The following is an 18,551-nucleotide window of genomic DNA, read 5'->3' on the forward strand; positions in this document are numbered from 1 at the left end:
CCGACTGCACGCCATACGAGGCAGTGGGGCGGCAGCAGCCTGCACACCGTAGGCGGCGGCGGCGGCGGCCTGGGCACCATAGGCGGCGGAGTAGCCAGTGGCAGCCTGCGCCCCGTACGAGGAGGCGAGGGCCGAGGACTGCAGGGCCCGTAGCCGGAGAGCTGGGAGGCGGCGGGCTGCGCGCCGTAGGAGGCGGCGGCGGGCTGGGCACCGTAGGAGGCGAGGGAGCCGGCGGCGGGCTGCGAGGCGCCCAGGGAGACGGCGGCCTGCGAGCGGTAGGCGGCGCCCAGCGAGGCCGAGGGGCTGCGCGCGGTAGGCGGCGGCCTGGCCGGTAGTGGGCTGCGGGCGGTACGCCACGCCCAGAGAGGCCGAGGGGCTGCGCGCGGTAGGCGGCCCCCAGCGAGGGCCGAGGGCTGGGCACGGTAAGCGGCCGGTTGCGCCGTCACCGGGAGCGTGGCCGCCGAGTAGCCGGCGCGGCTCGGGGAGCGCCGCAGGGGGCTGCGGTCCCGGCCGAAGTAGGTGGGGGACGAGGGCCGGGGCTGCGCGTCAAAGCCGTCGTACTTGGCGGCCGTGCCGAAGCGCTGCTGGTAATCGTACAGGGAGGAGGAGGAGGCGGCAGCGTAGCCGGCGGCGGCCGAGGGGAAGGGTGGAGTCCGCGAGCCGGCGCTGCTCGAAGCCCTCAATCTTGGGCTGGAACTTCTCCCTGTACTCCAGGCCTATCCGCTTGTTCTTGTCCACCACGACGCCGGCCGGCACCGCCAGACCCGCTCCCTTTTTCTGCACATTGGTCGAGAGCTCCACAGTGACTCTTCTTCCTTTCACCTCCTTCCCATTAAGATTTTCGATGGCAACTTTTGCATCTGCTTCGTTCTCCATGTGAACAAATGCATAGTCTGATAAAGCAGCAGACAGAGGGTTATCAGTGGGGGAGAAAAGACATTTCGTTACAGGCTTGAAGGCTTAACGAGGCGCGCTGCCCGGCTCTACCCTACGCACTCGGTAACGAACGACGGCGGCCCCACGACCTCAGCTCCAGCCGCGCTCCGGCCCCCCCCACGGTGCCCCTTTGCGAGACCCCAGGCTCACAAACCCCCTCCCGGGACCCCCAAAGCTGAGGGGGCAGCACTGCAGGGGCTCGGGGGAAGCTCCGAGCTCGCACTCAGACACAAAGCTTCGAGGGCCGTTAATTAGCATCGTTAGGTTAAACGAAGGAGCTCAGGCCCTGCGCCCCATGATGCTCCCAGCCCCGTGGTGCCCTCACACACCGCCGCGTTCTCAGCCCCCCCCCCCCCCGTGCAAGCGGAGAAGGAGGGAGCGGGGCGCGGCGCGGCGTGAAGACGCTGAGCAAACGAGCAGCGCGGGGTAACGAGAGTCGTTAACGAAGCAGAGACGTCAGACAGGAGTTAGAAGCGGGGCGGGGGGGACGCGGTGGTGGGGGGCAGCGGTGAGGCGGGCTCTGACCCCGCGCCACGACGGGTCCGGGCTCCTCAGCACCGTCCTGAGCCCAGGAACCAAACAGCACACGGTCAGAGAGCGGCAGGGACGGCGCGGCCAACGCGTTGCAGCCCAAACCTTGGGCCTGCTGAGCACCAACGCGGTGACCGCGCTCGTTAGCTCACTCATTAGCTCGCTCGTTAGCTCACTCATTAGCTCGCTCGTTAGCTCGCCCTGCTCCTTCCTGCACGATGAGCGCCTCAAAGCAGCGCGCGACCCCACAGGGGTGGCACCAACAGCCCCAAATGTTCACAAGTTGCCCCAAATCCGCACTCCCCCCCCCTCTTCCCTTCCTCTGCCACAAAGACCCACAGGCAGCCCCCACAGGCAGCCCCCACAGGCAGCCCCCACAGGCAGCCCCCACAGGCAGCCCCCACAGGCAGCCCCCACAGGCAGCCCCCACTCAGTGCAGCTCCGGCTGTGGGAGCAGCCCCTGCACTGCAGCCTCTGTGTCTGCGCTGGGGATGGGGGCTCCTGCGTGATGGCAGAGTGGAGGAAAGCGCCTTACGCCAATTAGCAGCGGGTAATTAGAGCTTCGGAGCTCCCATTGCGGCTCTTAGGGGAGCAGCTCGCTCCGTGTCCACGCTGGCAGGGGTTTAAGTGTATAAACAGGGAAGGAAGGGGAGAAAGGCCCTGACAGCACGGCAAAAAGGGAAGGAAAGCGCCGAACATCAATTAACACGGGGTAATCAACCACAGCCATCAAACCTCCCAGTGCAGCTCGCGGAGGAGCAGCTCATCCACACCCAGGTCGGGACTGAGGCGCACGAATGGCGGCAAAGAGCGGAGGAAAGCAATTAGTGCACGGAAATGATTGACTTCCAGCCTCCCATTGCAGCTCACAGGGAGCAGCTCCCTACAGCAGCTCCCTACAGCAGCTCCTACAGCTCTACAGCAGCTCCCTACAGCAGCTCCTACAGGCAGCTCCTTACAGCAGCTCCCTACAGCAGCTCCTACAGCAGCTCCCTACAGCAGCTCTCAGCCTCTTACAGCAGCTCCCTACAGCAGCTCCCTACAGCAGCTCCCTACAGCAGCTCCTTACAGCAGCTCCTTACAGCAGCTCCTACAGCAGCTCCCTACAGCAGCTCCTTACAGCAGCTCCCTACAGCAGCTCCCTACAGCAGCTCCTTACAGCAGCTCCTTACAGCAGCTCCTTACAGCTCCCTACAGCAGCTCCTTACAGCTCCTTACAGCAGCTCCCTACAGCAGCTCCCTACAGCAGCTCCTTACAGCAGCTCCTTACAGCAGCTCCCTACAGCAGCTCCCTACAGCAGCTCCCTACAGCAGATCCCTACAGCAGATCCCTACAGCAGCTCCTTACAGCAGCTCCTTACAGCAGCTCCCTACAGCAGCTCCTTACAGCAGCTCCTTACAGCAGCTCCCTACAGCAGCTCCTTACAGCAGCTCCCTACAGCAGCTCCCTACAGCAGCTCCTTACAGCAGCTCCTTACAGCAGCTCCTTACAGCAGCTCCCTACAGCAGCTCCCTACAGCAGCTCCCTACAGCAGCTCCCTACAGCAGCTCCCTACAGCAGCTCCTTACAGCAGCTCCCTACAGCAGCTCCTTACAGCAGCTCCTTACAGCAGCTCCCTACAGCAGCTCCCTACAGCAGCTCCTACAGCAGCTCCTTACAGCAGCTCCTTAAGCTCCTTACAGCAGCCTCACTCCTACAGCAGCTCCCTACAGCAGCTCCCTACAGCAGCTCCTTACAGCAGCTCCCTACAGCAGCTCCTTACAGCAGCTCCTTACAGCAGCTCCCTACAGCAGCTCCCTACAGCAGCTCCCTTACAGCAGCTCCTTACAGCAGCTCCTTACAGCAGCTCCTTACAGCCAGCTCCCTTACAGCAGCTCCCTACAGCAGCTCCCTACAGCAGCTCCCTACAGCAGCTCCTACAGCAGCTCCGTTACAGCAGCTCCCTACAGCAGCTCCTTACAGCAGCTCCTTACAGCAGCTCCTTACAGCAGCTCCCTACAGCAGCTCCTTACAGGCAGCTCCCTTACAGCAGCTCCTTACAGCAGCTCCTTACAGCAGCTCCCTACAGCAGCTCCCTACAGCAGCTCCTTACAGCAGCTCCTTACAGCAGCTCCCTACAGCAGCTCCCTACAGCAGCTCCTACAGCAGCTCCTTACAGCAGCTCCCTACAGCAGCTCCTTACAGCAGCTCCCTACAGCAGCTCCCTACAGCAGCTCCCTACAGCAGCTCCTTACAGCAGCTCCCCTTACAGCAGCTCCTTACAGCAGCTCCCTACAGCAGCTCCTTACAGCAGCTCCTACAGCAGCTCCCTACAGCAGCTCCTACAGGCAGCTCCCTACAGCAGCTCCTTACAGCAGCTCCCTACAGCAGCTCCTTACAGCAGCTCCTACAGCAGCTCCCTACAGCAGCTCCTTACAGCAGCTCCTTACAGCAGCTCCCTACAGCAGCTCCCTACAGCAGCTCCTTACAGCAGCTCCTTACAGCAGCTCCCTACAGCAGCTCCCTTACAGCAGCTCCTTACAGCAGCTCCTTACAGCAGCTCCTTACAGCAGCTCCTTACAGCAGCTCCTTACAGCAGCTCCCTACAGCAGCTCCCTTACAGCAGCTCCTACAGCAGCTCCCTACAGCAGCTCCTTACAGCAGCTCCTTACAGCAGCTCCCTACAGCAGCTCCTTACAGCAGCTCCCTACAGCAGCTCCTACAGCAGCTCCCTACAGCAGCTCCTTACAGCAGCTCCTTACAGCAGCTCCTTACAGCAGCTCCTTACAGCAGCTCGCTCTACAGCAGCTCCTTACAGCAGCTCCTACAGCAAGCTCAGCAGCTCTACAGCAGCTCCGCTCTAGCAGCAGGCTCCTTACAGCAGCTCCTTACAGCAGCTCCCTACAGCAGCTCCCTACAGCAGCTCCCTACAGGCAGCTCCTTACAGCAGCTCCCTACAGCAGCTCCTTACAGCAGCTCCTTACAGCAGCTCCTTACAGCAGCTCCTTACAGCAGCTCCCTACAGCAGCTCCCTACAGCAGATCCCTACAGCATCCCTACAGCAGCTCCCTACAGCAGCTCCTTACAGCAGCTCCTTACAGCAGCTCCCTTACAGCAGCTCCTTACAGCAGCTCCTTACAGCAGCTCCCTACAGCAGCTCCCTACAGCAGCTCCCTACAGCAGCTCCTTACAGCTCTACAGCTCCTTACAGCAGCTCCTTACAGCAGCTCCTTACAGCAGCTCCTTACAGCAGCTCCTTACAGCAGCTCCTTACAGCAGCTCCCTACAGCAGCTCCCTACAGCAGCTCCTTACAGCAGCTCCCTACAGCAGCTCCTTACAGCAGCTCCCTACAGCAGCTCCTTACAGCAGCTCCCTACAGCAGCTCCTTACAGCAGCTCCTTACAGCAAGCTCCTTACAGCAGCTCCCTACAGCTCCCTACAGCAGCTCCCTACAGCAGCTCCCTACTGCAGCTCCCTACAGCAGCTCCTTACAGCAGCTCCTACAGCAGCTCCCTACAGCAGCTCCCTACAGCAGCTCCCTACAGCAGCTCCCTTACAGCAGCTCCTTACAGCAGCTCCTTACAGCAGCTCCTTACAGCAGCTCCTACATCCTCCCTACAGCAGCTCCTTACAGCAGCTCCTTACAGCAGCTCCCTACAGCAGCTCCCTACAGCAGCTCCTTACAGCAGCTCCCTACAGCAGCTCCTTACAGCAGCTCCTTACAGCAGCTCCCTACAGCAGCTCCCTTACAGCAGCTCCCTACAGCAGCTCCTTACAGCAGCTCCTTACAGCAGCTCCTTACAGCAGCTCCCTACAGCAGCTCCTTACAGCAGCTCCTTACAGCAGCTCCCTACAGCAGCTCCTTACAGCAGCTCCTTACAGCAGCTCACTTACAGCAGCTCCTTACAGCAGCTCCTTACAGCAGCTCCTTACAGCAGCTCCTTACAGCAGCTCCTTACAGCAGCTCCCTACAGCAGCTCCTTACAGCAGCTCCCTACAGCAGCTCCTTACAGCAGCTCCTTACAGCAGCTCCCCTACAGCAGCTCCTACCAGCTCTACAGCAGCTCCTTACAGCAGCTCCCTACAGCAGCTCCTACAGCAGCTCCTTACAGCAGCTCCCTACAGCAGCTCCTTACAGCAGCTCCTTACAGCAGCTCCGCTACAGCAGCTCCCTACAGCAGCTCCCTACAGCAGCTCCTTACAGCAGCTCCCTACAGCAGCTCCTTACAGCAGCTCCCTACAGCAGCTCCTTACAGCTCCCTACAGCAGCTCCCTACAGCAGCTCCCTACAGCAGCTCCTTACAGCAGCTCCTTACAGCAGCTCCCTTACAGCAGCTCCTTACAGCAGCTCCTTACAGCAGCTCCTTACAGCAGCTCCTTACAGCAGCTCCCTACAGCAGCTCCTTACAGCAGCTCCTTACAGCAGCTCCCTACAGCAGCTCCCTACAGCAGCTCCTTACAGCAGCTCCTTACAGCAGCTCCTTACAGCAGCTCCTTACAGCAGCTCCTTACAGCAGCTCCCTACAGCAGCTCCCTACAGCAGCTCCCTACAGCAGCTCCTTACAGCAGCTCCCTACAGCAGCTCCTTACAGCAGCTCCTTACAGCAGCTCCCTACAGCAGCTCCTTACAGCAGCTCCCTACAGCAGCTCCCTACTGCAGCTCCCTACAGCAGCTCCTTACAGCAGCTCCTTACAGCAGCTCCCTACAGCAGCTCCCTACAGCAGCTCCCTACAGCAGCTCCTTACAGCAGCTCCTTACAGCAGCTCCTTACAGCAGCTCCTTACAGCAGCTCCTTACATCAGCTCCCTACAGCAGCTCCTTACAGCAGCTCCTTACAGCAGCTCCCTACAGCAGCTCCCTACAGCAGCTCCTTACAGCAGCTCCCTACAGCAGCTCCTTACAGCAGCTCCCTACAGCAGCTCCTTACAGCAGCTCCCTACAGCAGCTCCCTACAGCAGCTCCTTACAGCAGCTCCTTACAGCAGCTCCCTACAGCAGCTCCTTACAGCAGCTCCTTACAGCAGCTCCTTACAGCAGCTCCCTACAGCAGCTCCTTACAGCAGCTCCCTACAGCAGCTCCTTACAGCAGCTCCCTACAGCAGCTCCTACAGCTCCCTACAGCAGCTCCCTACAGCAGCTCCTTACAGCAGCTCCTTACAGCTCCCTACAGCAGCTCCTTACAGCAGCTCCTTACAGCAGCTCCCTACAGCAGCTCCTTACAGCAGCTCCTTACAGCAGCTCCTTACAGCACACCTGCACTGCTGCTCTGGACAGATCTGGGTTATGAATGGCAGCAGGGAGTGAGGAAACCACCTTACATCCCTTAACTGGGGGGGATTACAGGTTTCCAGCCTCTCACTGCACTCATGGGGGTGCCAGCTCGCTCTGTGTCCACACTGGGGCAGATTTAGGTGTCTAAATGGGGGCAAAAAGCACAGAAAGTGCATTAAACTGCGACAAAGAGCAGGAAAATCACCTTGTATCAATTAATAGTGGGAAATTAGAGGCTTCCAGCCTCGCTCTGCATCCAGATTGGAGTCCATTTATGTACAGAAATGGTGGCTAAGAGCGAGGAAATCACCTTGTATCAATTAGCGGGAGCAATTATAGACTTGAGCATCCCTCTGCAGCTCACGGGGGTGCAAACTCACTCTGTACCCAGATTGGAGCCCGTTTACGTATCGAAATGACAGCAAAGAGCGAGGAAATCACCTTCTATCAATTAACAGGGTAATGATGGGCCTCCAGTCTCCCACTGCAGCTCACAGGGGAGCAGTTCTCTCCATCCCCACACTGCAGTCCGTCGAGGTGTATGAATGGTGGCAAGGAGCATGCAAATCACCTAGCACCAATTAACAGGGGGTGATTATCAGCTTGCTTCCAACCCCCCATCACGGCCCATAGGGGAGCAGCTCCCTATAGGACACTTTCCACAACTGCTCTGGAGCAGGCTGAGGTGGCAAAGAGCATGGAAATCACCTAATATCAATTAACGGGGGGTCATTACAGCCTTCCAACCTCCCATTGCAGCCCAGAGTGGAGCAACTCAACTCCATGTCCAGACTGGAGCAGATTGAGGCCTATAAATGGTGGCAAAGAGCTGAGAAAGTGCCTTGAACTGCGGCAAAGAGCAGGAAAATCACCTTATATCAATTAATAGGGGGTAATTACACCCTTCCAGCCTCCCATTGCAGCTCACAGGGGAGCAGCTCCCTGCATACCCACACTGGAGTCCATTGAGGCAAATAAATGGTGGCAAACAGCAGAGAAATCACCTTATACCCATTAAAATGGGGAGTTTATAGCCTTCCAAGCTCCCATAGCAGCCTGTAGTGGAGCAGCTCAACTCCATGTCCAGACTGGAGCAGAGTGAGGTGTATAAATGGTGGCAAGGAGCATGGAAATGACCCAGTACCAATTAACAGGGGGTAATTATAGGCTTCCATGCTCCCACGGCAGCCCGTAGGGGAGCAGCTTCCTATAGGACACTCTACACAACTGCTCTGGAGCAGACTGAGGTGGCAAAGAGCATGGAAATCACCTAATATCAATTAACGGGGGGTCATTACAGCCTTCCAACCTCCCATTGCAGCCCAGAGTGGAGCAGCTCAACTCCATGTCCGGACTGCAGTAGATTGAGGTGTATAAATGGTGGCAAAGAGCAGGAAAATCACCTTACACCAATTAATAGGGAGGAATTATAGCCTTCCACCCCTCCCATCGCGGCCCGTAGGGGAGCAGCTCGCTGCGTCCGGGCTGCAGCAGCCCGAGGTGAACCAACGGCAGCACAAACCGCCTCCTATCGGCCACCGGGTACCGCCGCCCTTCCGGCCTCCCGCGGAGCAGCGGCTCGCCCCCTCCTCACCCCCCCAGCTCCGCCTCAGGGCCGCACGCGGCACCACATCGCGGAGGCCGCACCCCCCCCCCCAATAAGGGGCTCTGAGGGCCCCACGGGGTCCCGGCGCGGGGGAGGGAGGGCCGGGCGGCCCCGGAGCGGCGGGTCCGGTACCTTTGACCACATCGCACTCCACGACGGTGCCGTATTGCTGGAACAGCGACCGCAGCTCGCCGCTGGTGCAGGCGGCCGAGACGTTGCCGACAAAAATCTTGCAGGTGTTGGTGGGCCGCGGCCGGGACGGCTCCACCACGATGCGGCGGCCGTGCAGCTGATGGCCGTTGAGCTGCGTGATGGCGCGGGGCCGCCGCCGCTTCGTCCCGGAGGTGAACGAAAGCGAACTGTTTCATCAAGGCGATGCCGAGCACCGGGCCGGCGGCCCCGGAAAACAGTTCGCTCAGTTCTTCCGCCGTCGCCTCCTCGGGGACATTGCCCACGAACAGTTTGATGCCGGGACGCATGGCGCTGGCGGCGCTAGCAGCGCTGGCGGCGGCGGCCTCACAAAATGGCGGCGCCTCCTCAGCGCGGAGGGGGGGCGGTGATCGCGCACTGCGCACGCGCGCCGGCTTCCCGCCCCTTTACTGCGCAGGCGCGCCGCCTCGGTGACCCAAGGCGTTTGCGCGCCGCTTACCGGCCGTCCCGCCTCATTAACTGCGCACGCGCGCGACGCCGAGCCGTTCACGACTGCTTAATGCGCATGCGCATAAACTCAGCAATGCAAGCTCGCTGCGCGCGCGCCCCGCTGCATAATGAGCACGCATGCGCGCCGGGAACGCGCGCAGCACTACCTTGCTTCTTGCGCATGCGCATCACTACATAACGATTCCGTCCCATTGCGCATGCGCGACTCCCAGCTGCTGCTTAGGGACGCCCAACCTCCTCTCTTAAAGGGGCCGCGCTGCAATTTCGGGGGAGGAAAGAGGAGACGCAAAGCGCTTTATTTCTCTTTGGTCCTTCGGGGGTGGAGCTGGGGGGGAAGAAGGGGGGGGCACAAAGTGCTTTCCTGCTCGTTCTTCCGCCTACAGGTGTGGGGTCGGGGCTGCCGTGGGGCTGGGGGCTGCCCGTGGGGGCTGGGGGCTGCAGCCCGGTCCCGCTCGTCCCACAGCGTGAGGCCATCACAGGTGCAGAGCTGTTTGGGGTTCTGGAAGAGCCCAGCTGCCCGGGCCACCACCCCGCAGGCCAACCTGGAGAGTGGGGAGACAAACGTGGGGGTGTCACCACACCGTCCTCACCCCCCCCCCCCCCCCCTCCCCAGACCCCCCCAAACCCGACCTGCTGCCCCACAGCCTCACCTGGCCCCGAGTTCCCCGTCAGCTTGGACAGCGCATGGCCGCCCCGGCCCAGGTCGTCCTCCCCCCGCATCCACCACCACCGAGCGGCCCGATGATGTCCCACACCTTTGGGGGAGGGGTTGGAAAAGGGGGGGGAGGGGGGAGGTCAGGCTTTGGGGCACCGACCAACCCCCCCCAAACCCCCCCAGACCCCCACCTTCAGCCGCGTGTCCTCCATCCGGAACGCAGCTCGGCCCTCGGCGTCAGCCCACACGTTGCCCAGGTCCCCGGCGTGCTGTGGGGCACGAGTGGGTCAGGGGGGGCTCCCAGCTGCCCCCCAGCACCCCAAGATGCCCCCCCAGCACCCTAAAGTGTCCCAAGGCACTCAAACTGCCCCACAGCATCTGAAGTGCCCCCCAGCACCCCCAAACTGCCCCCCGGCACCCCCAAGTGTCTCCCAGCACCCCAAACTGCCCCCACAGCACCCCCAAACTGCCCCCCCAGCACCCCAAAATACCCCCAGGCTCACCCGATGCTGATCCTGTGGCCCCCCCATGGCTCTCCCCGTCGGGGTTGTAGTGATCCCCACAGCTGGAGGATGGAGATGTGGGGTGAGGAAGGACCCCTGTCCCTCAGTGGGGCGTCCCCACCTCCAGCTGGGGGTGTCCCTGTCCCCCACTGGGGTGTCTTTTCCCCTTTGAGGTATCCCCTGTTCCCCACAGAGACTTCCTTCCCCTGTCATGGAGTGTCCCCATCCCCTGTGGGGCTGTCCCTATTCCCCACTGGGGGGTCCCTGTTCCCTGTTGGGGTCTCCCTGCCCCCACTGCGCTTGCCCCCATCCCAACTGGGTGCCCCCCACCCACCATCGCTGCGCCCCCACCCCATTGCTCAGCCCCCTTTTTCCCCCCCCCCCACCATCGGGATGCCTCCCCCCCCCCCCCCCCCCCCCCCCCAAATGTCCCCCACCCCACCCCCGTCCCCCCCCTACCTCTCACAGCCCTGGGACGTGTCCCCCAAACTCGTGCACGTGGAGCCCATGGGGGCCGGGCCGCAGCCCATCGATGACTCCATCCACCAAACAGAGCTCTGGGGAAACCTGCAGGAATCTCACAAACCCCTCACGCCTCCGCCGCCATCACCAGACAGCGCCGCCACCGCCGCCGTCGTTGTGTCACCTCCATGGGGACCCCCCGGGGACCCCCAGACCCCGCAGCACCGCGCGGCGCCCGCTGGATTCCAGCAGCTCCTTCACGCGCTCCGCTCCCACCTGGGCCTCCAGCAGCACCGTCTGCGTCTCGGGGCGCAGCTCCAGCAGCCGCACGCCTGGAAATTGGGGGGTGGGGGGAGATGGGGGGGTGGCAAAGTGGGGGGGAACTGGGGGGCACAGAGTGGGGCTTTGGGGCGCAGCTCCAGCAGCTGCACACCTGGGAATTGGGGGGGGAGATGGGGGGGGTGGCAAAGAGTGGGGGGAAGGGGGGAACCGAGTGGGGCTTGGGCTGCAGCTCCAGCAGCTGCACGCCTGGAAATTGGGGTGGGGGGGAGATGGGGGGGTGAAAAGGAATGGGGAGATGGGGGGCGATAAGGAATGGGGAGATGGGGGGCGATAAGGAATGGGGAGATGGGGGGGCACGGAGTGGGGGCTCACCTGGGGCGCCCTCCAGCGCTGCCCGCACGGCTTCGGCGCAGCTCTCACAGCTCATCTGCACTGCAAACTCCATCTGGAAAAGGGGGGGATGGGAGGAAATGGGATGGGATGGGGGAAGGGTCTGCGCCCCCAAACGCCCCTTCCTGGCTTCCCCCCCCCCCAAGCGGCCGCTTATGGGGCTCCGCACCCCCAAATTCCCATTTGTCATCCCTGCGCCCCTCAGAGTTCCACGGATGCCGCCCTTCTCCCTCCTCTTTAATGGGGTTCTGCTCCCCCTAAATGCCGTTTCTCGGCCCCTGCGCCCCACGAAGTCCCACCAGTGTACGGCCGACCCCCCAAAACGCCCCTTAGCGCCGCCCCACAACCCCAAGCCCCCCATTTAAAGGCACCTCCGCCCCGCAAACCGGCATTAACGGCTCCACGCACCCCAATGCTCAGCCATGGGTCCCTGCGGCCCGCGAACAGCCCCGCATGGCCGCCACAACCCGACACCGCCCTTAAAGGGGCCGCGCACCCCCGAACGCCCAGACGTGGGGCCCTGCACCCCACAACGCTGCCGCCTGTGAGGAACTGCGCCATCAAAATTCCCACCTACGGGGCGCTGCGCCCCCAAAATGGCTGCGGGCGGAGCCCCGGACCCCTAAACCCGCTCCGCCCGCCCCCAAAGCGCCGCCCCCGCCGCTCACCGTGCAGCTCGACCCCCCGGACCCCCGCCATGACGGCGGACTCTGAACTCCGCGCGCTGCGCAACGCTCTATTGGCACTTCCGGTGCAATGCATTGGCGTCACTTCCGGCGCAGAAACTGAAAGCGTCGCATCCGATCGGTATCACTTCCGGCGCAGCGATCGGCATGGAAACGGGTCTCGGGGAACGCGGGCGATAGCGGCGCCTTGTTTACACGTCACTTCCGGCGCCCCGGTCGCCATGGAAACAGAGACGCTGTAGGCCTCGTGGAGCGCGGTCCGGAGGCGGCGGGAAGCGCTGGGGGCCCCAGGGGCTCTGGGGGCCGCCGGGGGTTTTCGCGCGGGAGGATCCCGGCGTTTGGGGGGCGCGCGTTTTCCCGGAGCCCTGGGCCGATTTTCCGCTGACGGCCGATTTTGACCGCAGAGCGCCGTGCGATGGCGGCGCCACGGAACCGGAGGAGCTCCGCGCCGCCGCCACGAAGCCCCCGGCGACCCAACGCGGCCCTTCCGGACGAGCCCCTCCCGCCCCGCCGCCGCCTGCGGCCCCGACAACCCCGGGTAACGCGGGGCTCCGTTCCGCTCAGCGCCGCCCCGCTGCTCACCGCCGTCACCCGCCGCCCCGAGGACCACGCGAGGCTCCGCCGCCTCCGGACGCCGACTGAGCCGCCTCAGGAGCCGCGCGGAGCCCCGCCGGCCGTCGGCGTGCGGCTCTGGTGGCATCCGGAGCCGATGGAGAGCGCGGTGAAAGCGGGCCTGGAAGCGGCGCTGGGCTCTGAGGCGGGGATGGAGCTGCTGGGTGGTGCGAGGCGGCGGCGGCCATCGCGCAGCGACACAAAGCTGCAGCCGCTGCACGGCCACGCTGGGACTCAGCCCCTGCACAGCGACACAGAGCTGCAGCCCCCTGCCGGCCCACGCTGCCGTGCAGCCCGAGGAGTTTCCCCCATCGCCGCCCGGCCCCCCCCCCGAGGCTCTCCGGGATCTCCTGGCCCGGCTGGGCTCGGCGCTGCCCGCCCCCTCCTGGCGTTTCCCACGCGGAGCCGCTGCTGGAGCCGGCAGCCACCGACCTCGATCTGACCGCAGGGCGATCGCAGCAGCAGCCCGGGGCGGCTCGGAAAAACCCCCGGAGCGCCCGCCACGACCGCGGCAGCTCCTGCACGACTACCGGCGATTCCTCAGCGCCGCCGGCTCCGACTTCCTCCACGCCATCTTCAACCTCAGCAGCGCCGACGGCGACGAGGAGCCGCCCGACGAGCGCCCGTGGGGGACGGCGGAGCCCCCGGCTGCAGCCCGGCTGACGGCAGAGCCGCCGCCTGCAGCTCCGACGCCCAGCCTGAGGAGCTGCAGCACCCGCCTGCACCGCCTCTGGGCCGCCCTCCAGCTCCCCGCGGCCGAGCGCTTGGCCATGGCCACCAAATACGGCCCTGCGGCCGCCCGGCCGCGACTGAAGGCCGCCTTGGAGCTGTGGGAAGAAGCGGCCGCTCTGATCCGCCGGCGGGAGCGGCTGTTGGCTCTGCTGGAAGGGCTGGAGCTCCGAACTTCCGACCCCGACCGCTTCTTCCAGCGCCGCCCCGGGCTCCCGTCCTCGGCCGCCCTCCACGGGGAGACGCGAGCGCGGCGGCGGCTGAACGCGGAGGTGCTGCGCTGCGAGGAGGAGCCTGCGGGGGAAGCTGAGGAGGCTGCGGGAGGAATTCGGGGACGCGGTGACTCTGAAGGGACGCGGCTACGAGGAGAAGCTGCGGAGGGACCGGGCGGAGATGCTGTACCGGCTGCAGCAGGGCCGCAGAGCCGCCGCCATGGGCGGCATCGTGCGCTCGGAGCCGGGGCGGCGGTGAGGCGGAGCTCCGTCAACCCGCGGCCCCGTCGCCTCCGCGTTGCGGTCCGACGAATGGAAGCGCCGGATTTGGGGCCGCGGACGAAGAGCTTCATTGGTTCCGAAGGGCGAAGCGGCGGCCGCAAAATGGGGGGGGGGGACTGGGGACGGGGGGGGGCAGCGCAGAGCTGCGGCTCTCGGACCCGAAGGTCTTCCCAAAATCCTCGAGGCTCCCCCAAAACTCTGGGTCTCCCCCCAAAACGTTGGGGCTCCCCCAGGCCCGAAGGTCCTCCCTGCATCCTTGGGGCCCCCCCAAAACGTTGGGGCTCCCCCAGACCCAAAGGTCTCCCCCCACACCCTTGGGCGCCCCACAAACCCGTGGGTCTCCCCCAAATCTTTGGGTCTCCCCCCCCCTCTTGTTCTGTTCCTACAAATGGAAGCGATGGATTTGGGGCCATGGATGACGAGTTTTATTGGCCCCAAAGGAGAAAACGGAGCCCACAGAATGGGGGGCGGGGGGGGGGGGGGGGGGAACAGACGACACAACAAAGCTGTGCAGACCGCGTGGCCCCACGTCCCCACATCTCCCCCCCCCCCTTTATGTTTTGGGGTCACATCCCCACGGCGTCCCCAGTTGCACCCCAGTTTGTTTGGGGTCACATCCACACGTCCCCAAATGCATCCCCGAGGCTTTGGGGTCACGTCCCAGCTGCATCCCTCGAGGTTTTCAGGGTTTCCATCCCAACCCCTCGAGGTTTTCGGCTCTCACAGCCCCACTCGTGTCCCCAATGCCCCCACACGTGTCCCCAGTGTCTCTGAGCACATCCCCGAGGCTTTGGGGCTCACATTCCAGCTGCATCCTGTGATGGTTTTGGGGTTCACATCCCCACCACACGTCCCCACTGTCCCCAGAAGTGTCCCCAAGGCTTTGGGGCTCCCATCGCAGCTGCATCCCTCGAGGTTTTTGGGGTGTCCATCCCAACCCCTCGAAGTTTTCGGCTCTCCCACCCCACTCGTGTCCCCAGCGCCCCCACTCGTGTCCCCCAATGTCTCTCAGCACATCCCCAAGGAGTTGGGGGTCTCATGTCCCCAGCTGCATCCCTTGAGGTTTTCGGGGTTCACATCCCCTCCACACGTCCCCAGTGTCCCCAGAAGTGTCCCCAAGGCTTTGGGGCTCACATCCCCAGCTGCATCCTTCGAGGTTTCCGGCTCTCACAGCCCCACTCGTGTCCCCAATGCCCCCACACGTGTCCCCAGTGTCTCTGAGCACACCCCCAAGGCTTTGGGGCTCACATTCCAGCTGCATCCTGTGATGTTTTTGGGGTCCACATCCCCACCACACGTCCCCACTGTCCCCAGAAGTGTCCCCAAGGCTTTGGGGCTCCCATCGCAGCTGCATCCCTCGAGGTTTTCAGGCTTTCCATCCCAACCCCTCGAAGTTTCCGGCTCTCCCCCCCCCCGTGTCCCCAGCGCCCCCAAATGTGCCCCCAATGTCTCTGAGCACATCCCCACGGGGTTGGGGTCTCACGTCCCCCCCATTCCCCAAATGCACCCCCGAGGCTTTGGGGCTCCCATCCCCACATCCCCAGATGCATCCTTTGGGGTTTTCGGGGTTCACATCCCCCTCCACACGTCCCCAGTGTCCCCAGGTGTCCCCAAGGCTTTGGGGCTCACATCCCAGCTGCATCCTTCGAGGTTTTCGGCTCTCACAGCCCCCCCCCGTGTCCCCAGTGTCCCCAAATGTGCCCCCAATGTCTCTGAGCACATCGCCAAGGATTTGGGGCTGCATCCTGTGATGTTTTTGGGGTTCACATCCCCACCACACGTCCCCCCATTCCCCAGGTGTCCCCAAGGCTTTGGGGCTCCCATCGCAGCTGCATCCCTCGAGGTTTTCAGGGTTTCCACCCCAACCCCTCAAGGTTTTCGGCTCTCACAGCCCCACTCGTGTCCCCAGTGCCCCCACACGTGTCCCCAGTGTCTCTGAGCACATTGCCAAGGATTTGGGGTCTCACGTCCCCCCATTCCCCAAATGCACCTCCGAGGCTTTGGGGCTCACATCCCCAAATGCAGCCTTTGAGGTTTTTGGCTCTGACACCCCCACTCGTGTCCCCAGCGCCCCCAAATGTGCCCCCAATGTCTCTCAGCACATCCCCAAAGGGTCGGGATCTCACGTCCCCCCCATTCCCCAGGTGTCCCCAAGTCTTTGGGGCTCCCATCGCAGCTGCATCCCTCGAGGTTTCCAGGTTTTCCATCCCAACCCCTTGAGGTTTCCGGCTCCCCCCCCCCCCCAAATGTGCCCCCAATGTCTCTCAGCACATCCCCAAGGAGTTGGGGGTCTCATGTCCCCAGCTGCATCCCTTGAGATTTTCGGGGTTCACATCCCCTCCACACGTCCCCAGTGTCCCCAGGCGTCCCCAAGGCTTTGGGGCTCACATCCCCAGCTGCATCCTTCGAGGTTTTCGGCTCTCACAGCCCCACTCGTGTTCCCAGTGTCTCTGAGCACATCCCCGAGGCTTTGGGGCTCACATTCCAGCTGCATCCTGTGATGGTTTTGGGGTTCACATCCCCACCACACGTCCCCACTGTCCCCAGAAGTGTCCCCGAGGCTTTGGGGCTCCCATCGCAGCTGCATCCCTCGAGGTTTCCAGGTTTTCCATCCCAACCCCTCGAGGTTTCTGGCTCCCCCCCCCCCCCCCGTGTCCCCAGCGCCCCCAAATGTGCCCCCAATGTCTCTGAGCACATCGCCAAGGAGTTGGGGGTCTCACGTCCCCAGCTGCATCCTGTGATGTTTTTGGGGTTCACATCCCCACCACACGTCCCCAGTGTCCCCAAATGCATCCCCAAGGCTTTGGGGCTCCCATCGCAGCTGCATCCCTTGACGTTTCCAGGTTTTCCATCCCAACCCCTCGAGGTTTTCAGCTCTCACAGCCCCACTCGTGTCCCCAGCACCCCCAAATGTGTCCCCAGTGTCTCTCAGCACATCCCAAGGCTTTGGGGCTCACATTCCAGCTGCATCCTTTTGGGTTTTCGGGCTTCACATCCCCTCCACACGTCCCCAGTGTCCCCAGGTGTCCCCAAGGCTTTGGGGCTCACATCCCCAGCTGCATCCTTCGAGGTTTTCGGCTCTCACAGCCCCCCCCGTGTCCCCAGTGTCCCCAAATGTGCCCCCAATGTCTCTGAGCACATCGCCAAGGATTTGGGGCTGCATCCTGTGATGTTTTTGGGGTTCACATCCCCTCCACACGTCCCCACTGTCCCCAGGTGTCCCCAAGGCTTTGGGGCTCCCATCGCAGCTGCATCCCTCGACGTTTCCAGGTTTTCCATCCCAACCCCTCGAGGTTTCCGGCTCCCCCCCCCCCCCCGTGTCCCCAACGCCCCCAAACCGCGTCCCCTCACGCCGCCCCATCTCAGCCCATGCTGTCCCTCACCTGCTGCACGATGCGAGCGCGCACGGCCCGCGCCTCGCTGGAGATCTGCACGTGCGGAGCCTGCAGGGGGAGCTCGGGCTCGGGCTCGGGCTCGGGGCCGTCGGGGGGCTCGAGCGGCATGCGGCGCCGCAGGGCGATGTTGTGCAGCACGCAGCAGGCCAGGAAGATCTGGCAGACCTTCTGGGGGGCGTATTGCAGGCAGCCCCCCGCCGCGTCCAGGCAGCGGAAGCGCCGTTTCAGGAGGCTCAAAGTGTGGCGCAGGGCGGCCAGGGCCTGGTGGTGCAGCGCGTTGTAACGCTCCTCCGCCGGGCCGCAGGGGAACAGGATGGGGGTCATCAGCCACGTCTTCAGAGGGTAACTGCGGTCACCTGGGGGGGCGGCCGCGTCACGGCGGGGGTCCCAAAGGGTCCCTCAGGGCCGCGGGGCTCCGTGAGGCGTCGCGAGGAGCCCACAGCAAAAGGCCTCCCCCAAAGCCAAAGCTCCTCTCTGCATCTTGGGCTCTGCCCCAAAACCTTGGGGTCTCCCCCACAGCCAAAGGTCTCCCCCACAGTCAAACGTCTTCCCCCCCATCTTTGGGTCTCCCCCTAAACTTCAGGGTCCCTCCCACACCCGTGGGTCTCCCCCAAAACCAAACCTCCTCCCTACATCCTTGGGTCTTCCCTACATCTTTGGGTCTCCCCCAAAACCTTGGGGTCTCCCCCACAGCCAAACGTCTTCCCCCCCATCTTTGGGTCTCCCCCAAAACTTCGGGGTCCCTCCCACACCTGTGGGTCTCCCCCAAAACCAAGCCTCTTCCCTTCATCCTTGGGTCCTCCCTACATCTTTGGGTCTCCCCCAAAGCTTTAGGATCTCCCCCAGACCAAAGATCTCCCCCACAGCCAAACGTCTTCCCCCCATCTTTGGGTCTCCCCCTAAACTTCAGGGTCTCCCCCACAGCCAAAGGTCTTCCCTCCATCTTTGGGTCTCCCCCAAAGCTTTAGGGTCTCCCCCAGACCCAAAGGTCTCCCCCAAAGTCAAAGGTCTTCCCTCCATCTTTGGGTCTCCCCCAAAACTTCGGGGTCTCTCCCACACCCGTGGGTCTCCTCCACAGCCAAACATCTTCCCCACATCTTTGGGTCTCCCCCAAAACCTTGGGGTCTCCCCCAGACCCAAAGGTCTTCCCCACATCCTTGGGTCTCCCCCAAAACTTCGGGGTCTCCCCCACAGCCAAAGGTCTTCCCTAAATCCTTGAGCTCCCCCCAAATCTTTGGGGCTCCCCCTGAGCCAAAGTTCTGCCCCCAAAGCCAAAGGTCTTCCTTTGGGAAACCACATCTTTGGGTCTCCCCCAGACCCAAAATCTCTGGGCCTCCCCCATGTCCCCGGATCCTTGC

General features: G+C 63.2%; 4 protein-coding genes across 5 annotated transcripts; 1 reads left to right on the forward strand and 3 right to left on the reverse strand.

The window, feature by feature from the left end:
* Positions 1-35: 35 nt before the first annotated feature.
* Positions 36-8,807, reverse strand: LOC125687553 (RNA-binding protein 14-like). The gene is given in 3 exon segments (XM_048932728.1): positions 36-893; positions 8,458-8,644; positions 8,646-8,807. Coding segments are annotated over 3 exon segments (693 nt in total). The 5' UTR covers positions 8,805-8,807; the 3' UTR covers positions 36-546.
* A 473-nt stretch (positions 8,808-9,280) lies between these two features.
* On the reverse strand, positions 9,281-12,044 carry CCS (copper chaperone for superoxide dismutase; the record flags this gene model as incomplete). Its single annotated transcript, XM_048932733.1, is given in 13 exon segments — positions 9,281-9,531; positions 9,639-9,699; positions 9,701-9,724; positions 9,726-9,740; positions 9,832-9,909; positions 10,144-10,167; positions 10,169-10,205; positions 10,603-10,628; positions 10,630-10,727; positions 10,730-10,815; positions 10,817-10,937; positions 11,260-11,332; positions 11,946-12,044. Coding segments are annotated over 13 exon segments (993 nt in total), but the record flags the coding sequence as incomplete, so codon positions are not given.
* A 2,273-nt stretch (positions 12,045-14,317) lies between these two features.
* Positions 14,318-17,099, forward strand: LOC125687551 (serine/threonine-protein kinase WNK2-like). 2 transcript variants are annotated; one of them, XM_048932726.1, is made up of 2 exons: positions 14,318-15,356; positions 16,117-16,426. In XM_048932726.1, the coding sequence occupies exons 1-2, from the start codon at positions 14,430-14,432 to the stop codon at positions 16,297-16,299; spliced, it is 1,110 nt and encodes a 369-aa protein (XP_048788683.1). In that variant the 5' UTR covers positions 14,318-14,429; the 3' UTR covers positions 16,300-16,426. The 2 variants fall into 2 exon arrangements, with proteins under 2 accessions (XP_048788683.1, XP_048788682.1); XM_048932725.1 differs by lacking the exon at positions 16,117-16,426 and adding an exon at positions 16,869-17,099 and having other exon boundaries at positions 14,319-15,448.
* On the reverse strand, positions 16,182-18,545 carry LOC125687554 (putative nuclease HARBI1). Its single transcript, XM_048932729.1, has 2 exons — positions 17,182-18,545; positions 16,182-16,293 (listed from the first exon to the last, which is right to left on the reverse strand). Exons 1-2 carry the CDS (start codon positions 17,515-17,517, stop codon positions 16,276-16,278), a joined length of 354 nt encoding a protein of 117 aa, XP_048788686.1. The 5' UTR covers positions 17,518-18,545; the 3' UTR covers positions 16,182-16,275.
* Positions 18,546-18,551: the final 6 nt, after the last annotated feature.

The sequence above is a fragment of the Lagopus muta genome, assembly GCF_023343835.1.
Source record: "Lagopus muta isolate bLagMut1 chromosome 38 unlocalized genomic scaffold, bLagMut1 primary SUPER_38_unloc_1, whole genome shotgun sequence".
In the NCBI taxonomy this organism is placed as follows: domain Eukaryota; kingdom Metazoa; phylum Chordata; class Aves; order Galliformes; family Phasianidae; genus Lagopus; species Lagopus muta.

Excerpts from the sequence above, each read along its gene's own strand:
- LOC125687551 (XM_048932725.1), top strand. The coding sequence starts at position 14,430 with ATGCATCCCCGAGGCTTTGGGGTCACGTCCCAGCTGCATCCCTCGAGG. Across the intron at positions 15,449-16,868 it reads TCCCAGCTGCATCCTTCGAG|GTTTTCGGCTCTCACAGCCC; the intron begins GTTTTCGGCTCT and ends GCATCCTTCGAG.
- LOC125687554 (XM_048932729.1), bottom strand. The coding sequence starts at position 17,517 with ATGACCCCCATCCTGTTCCCCTGCGGCCCGGCGGAGGAGCGTTACAAC.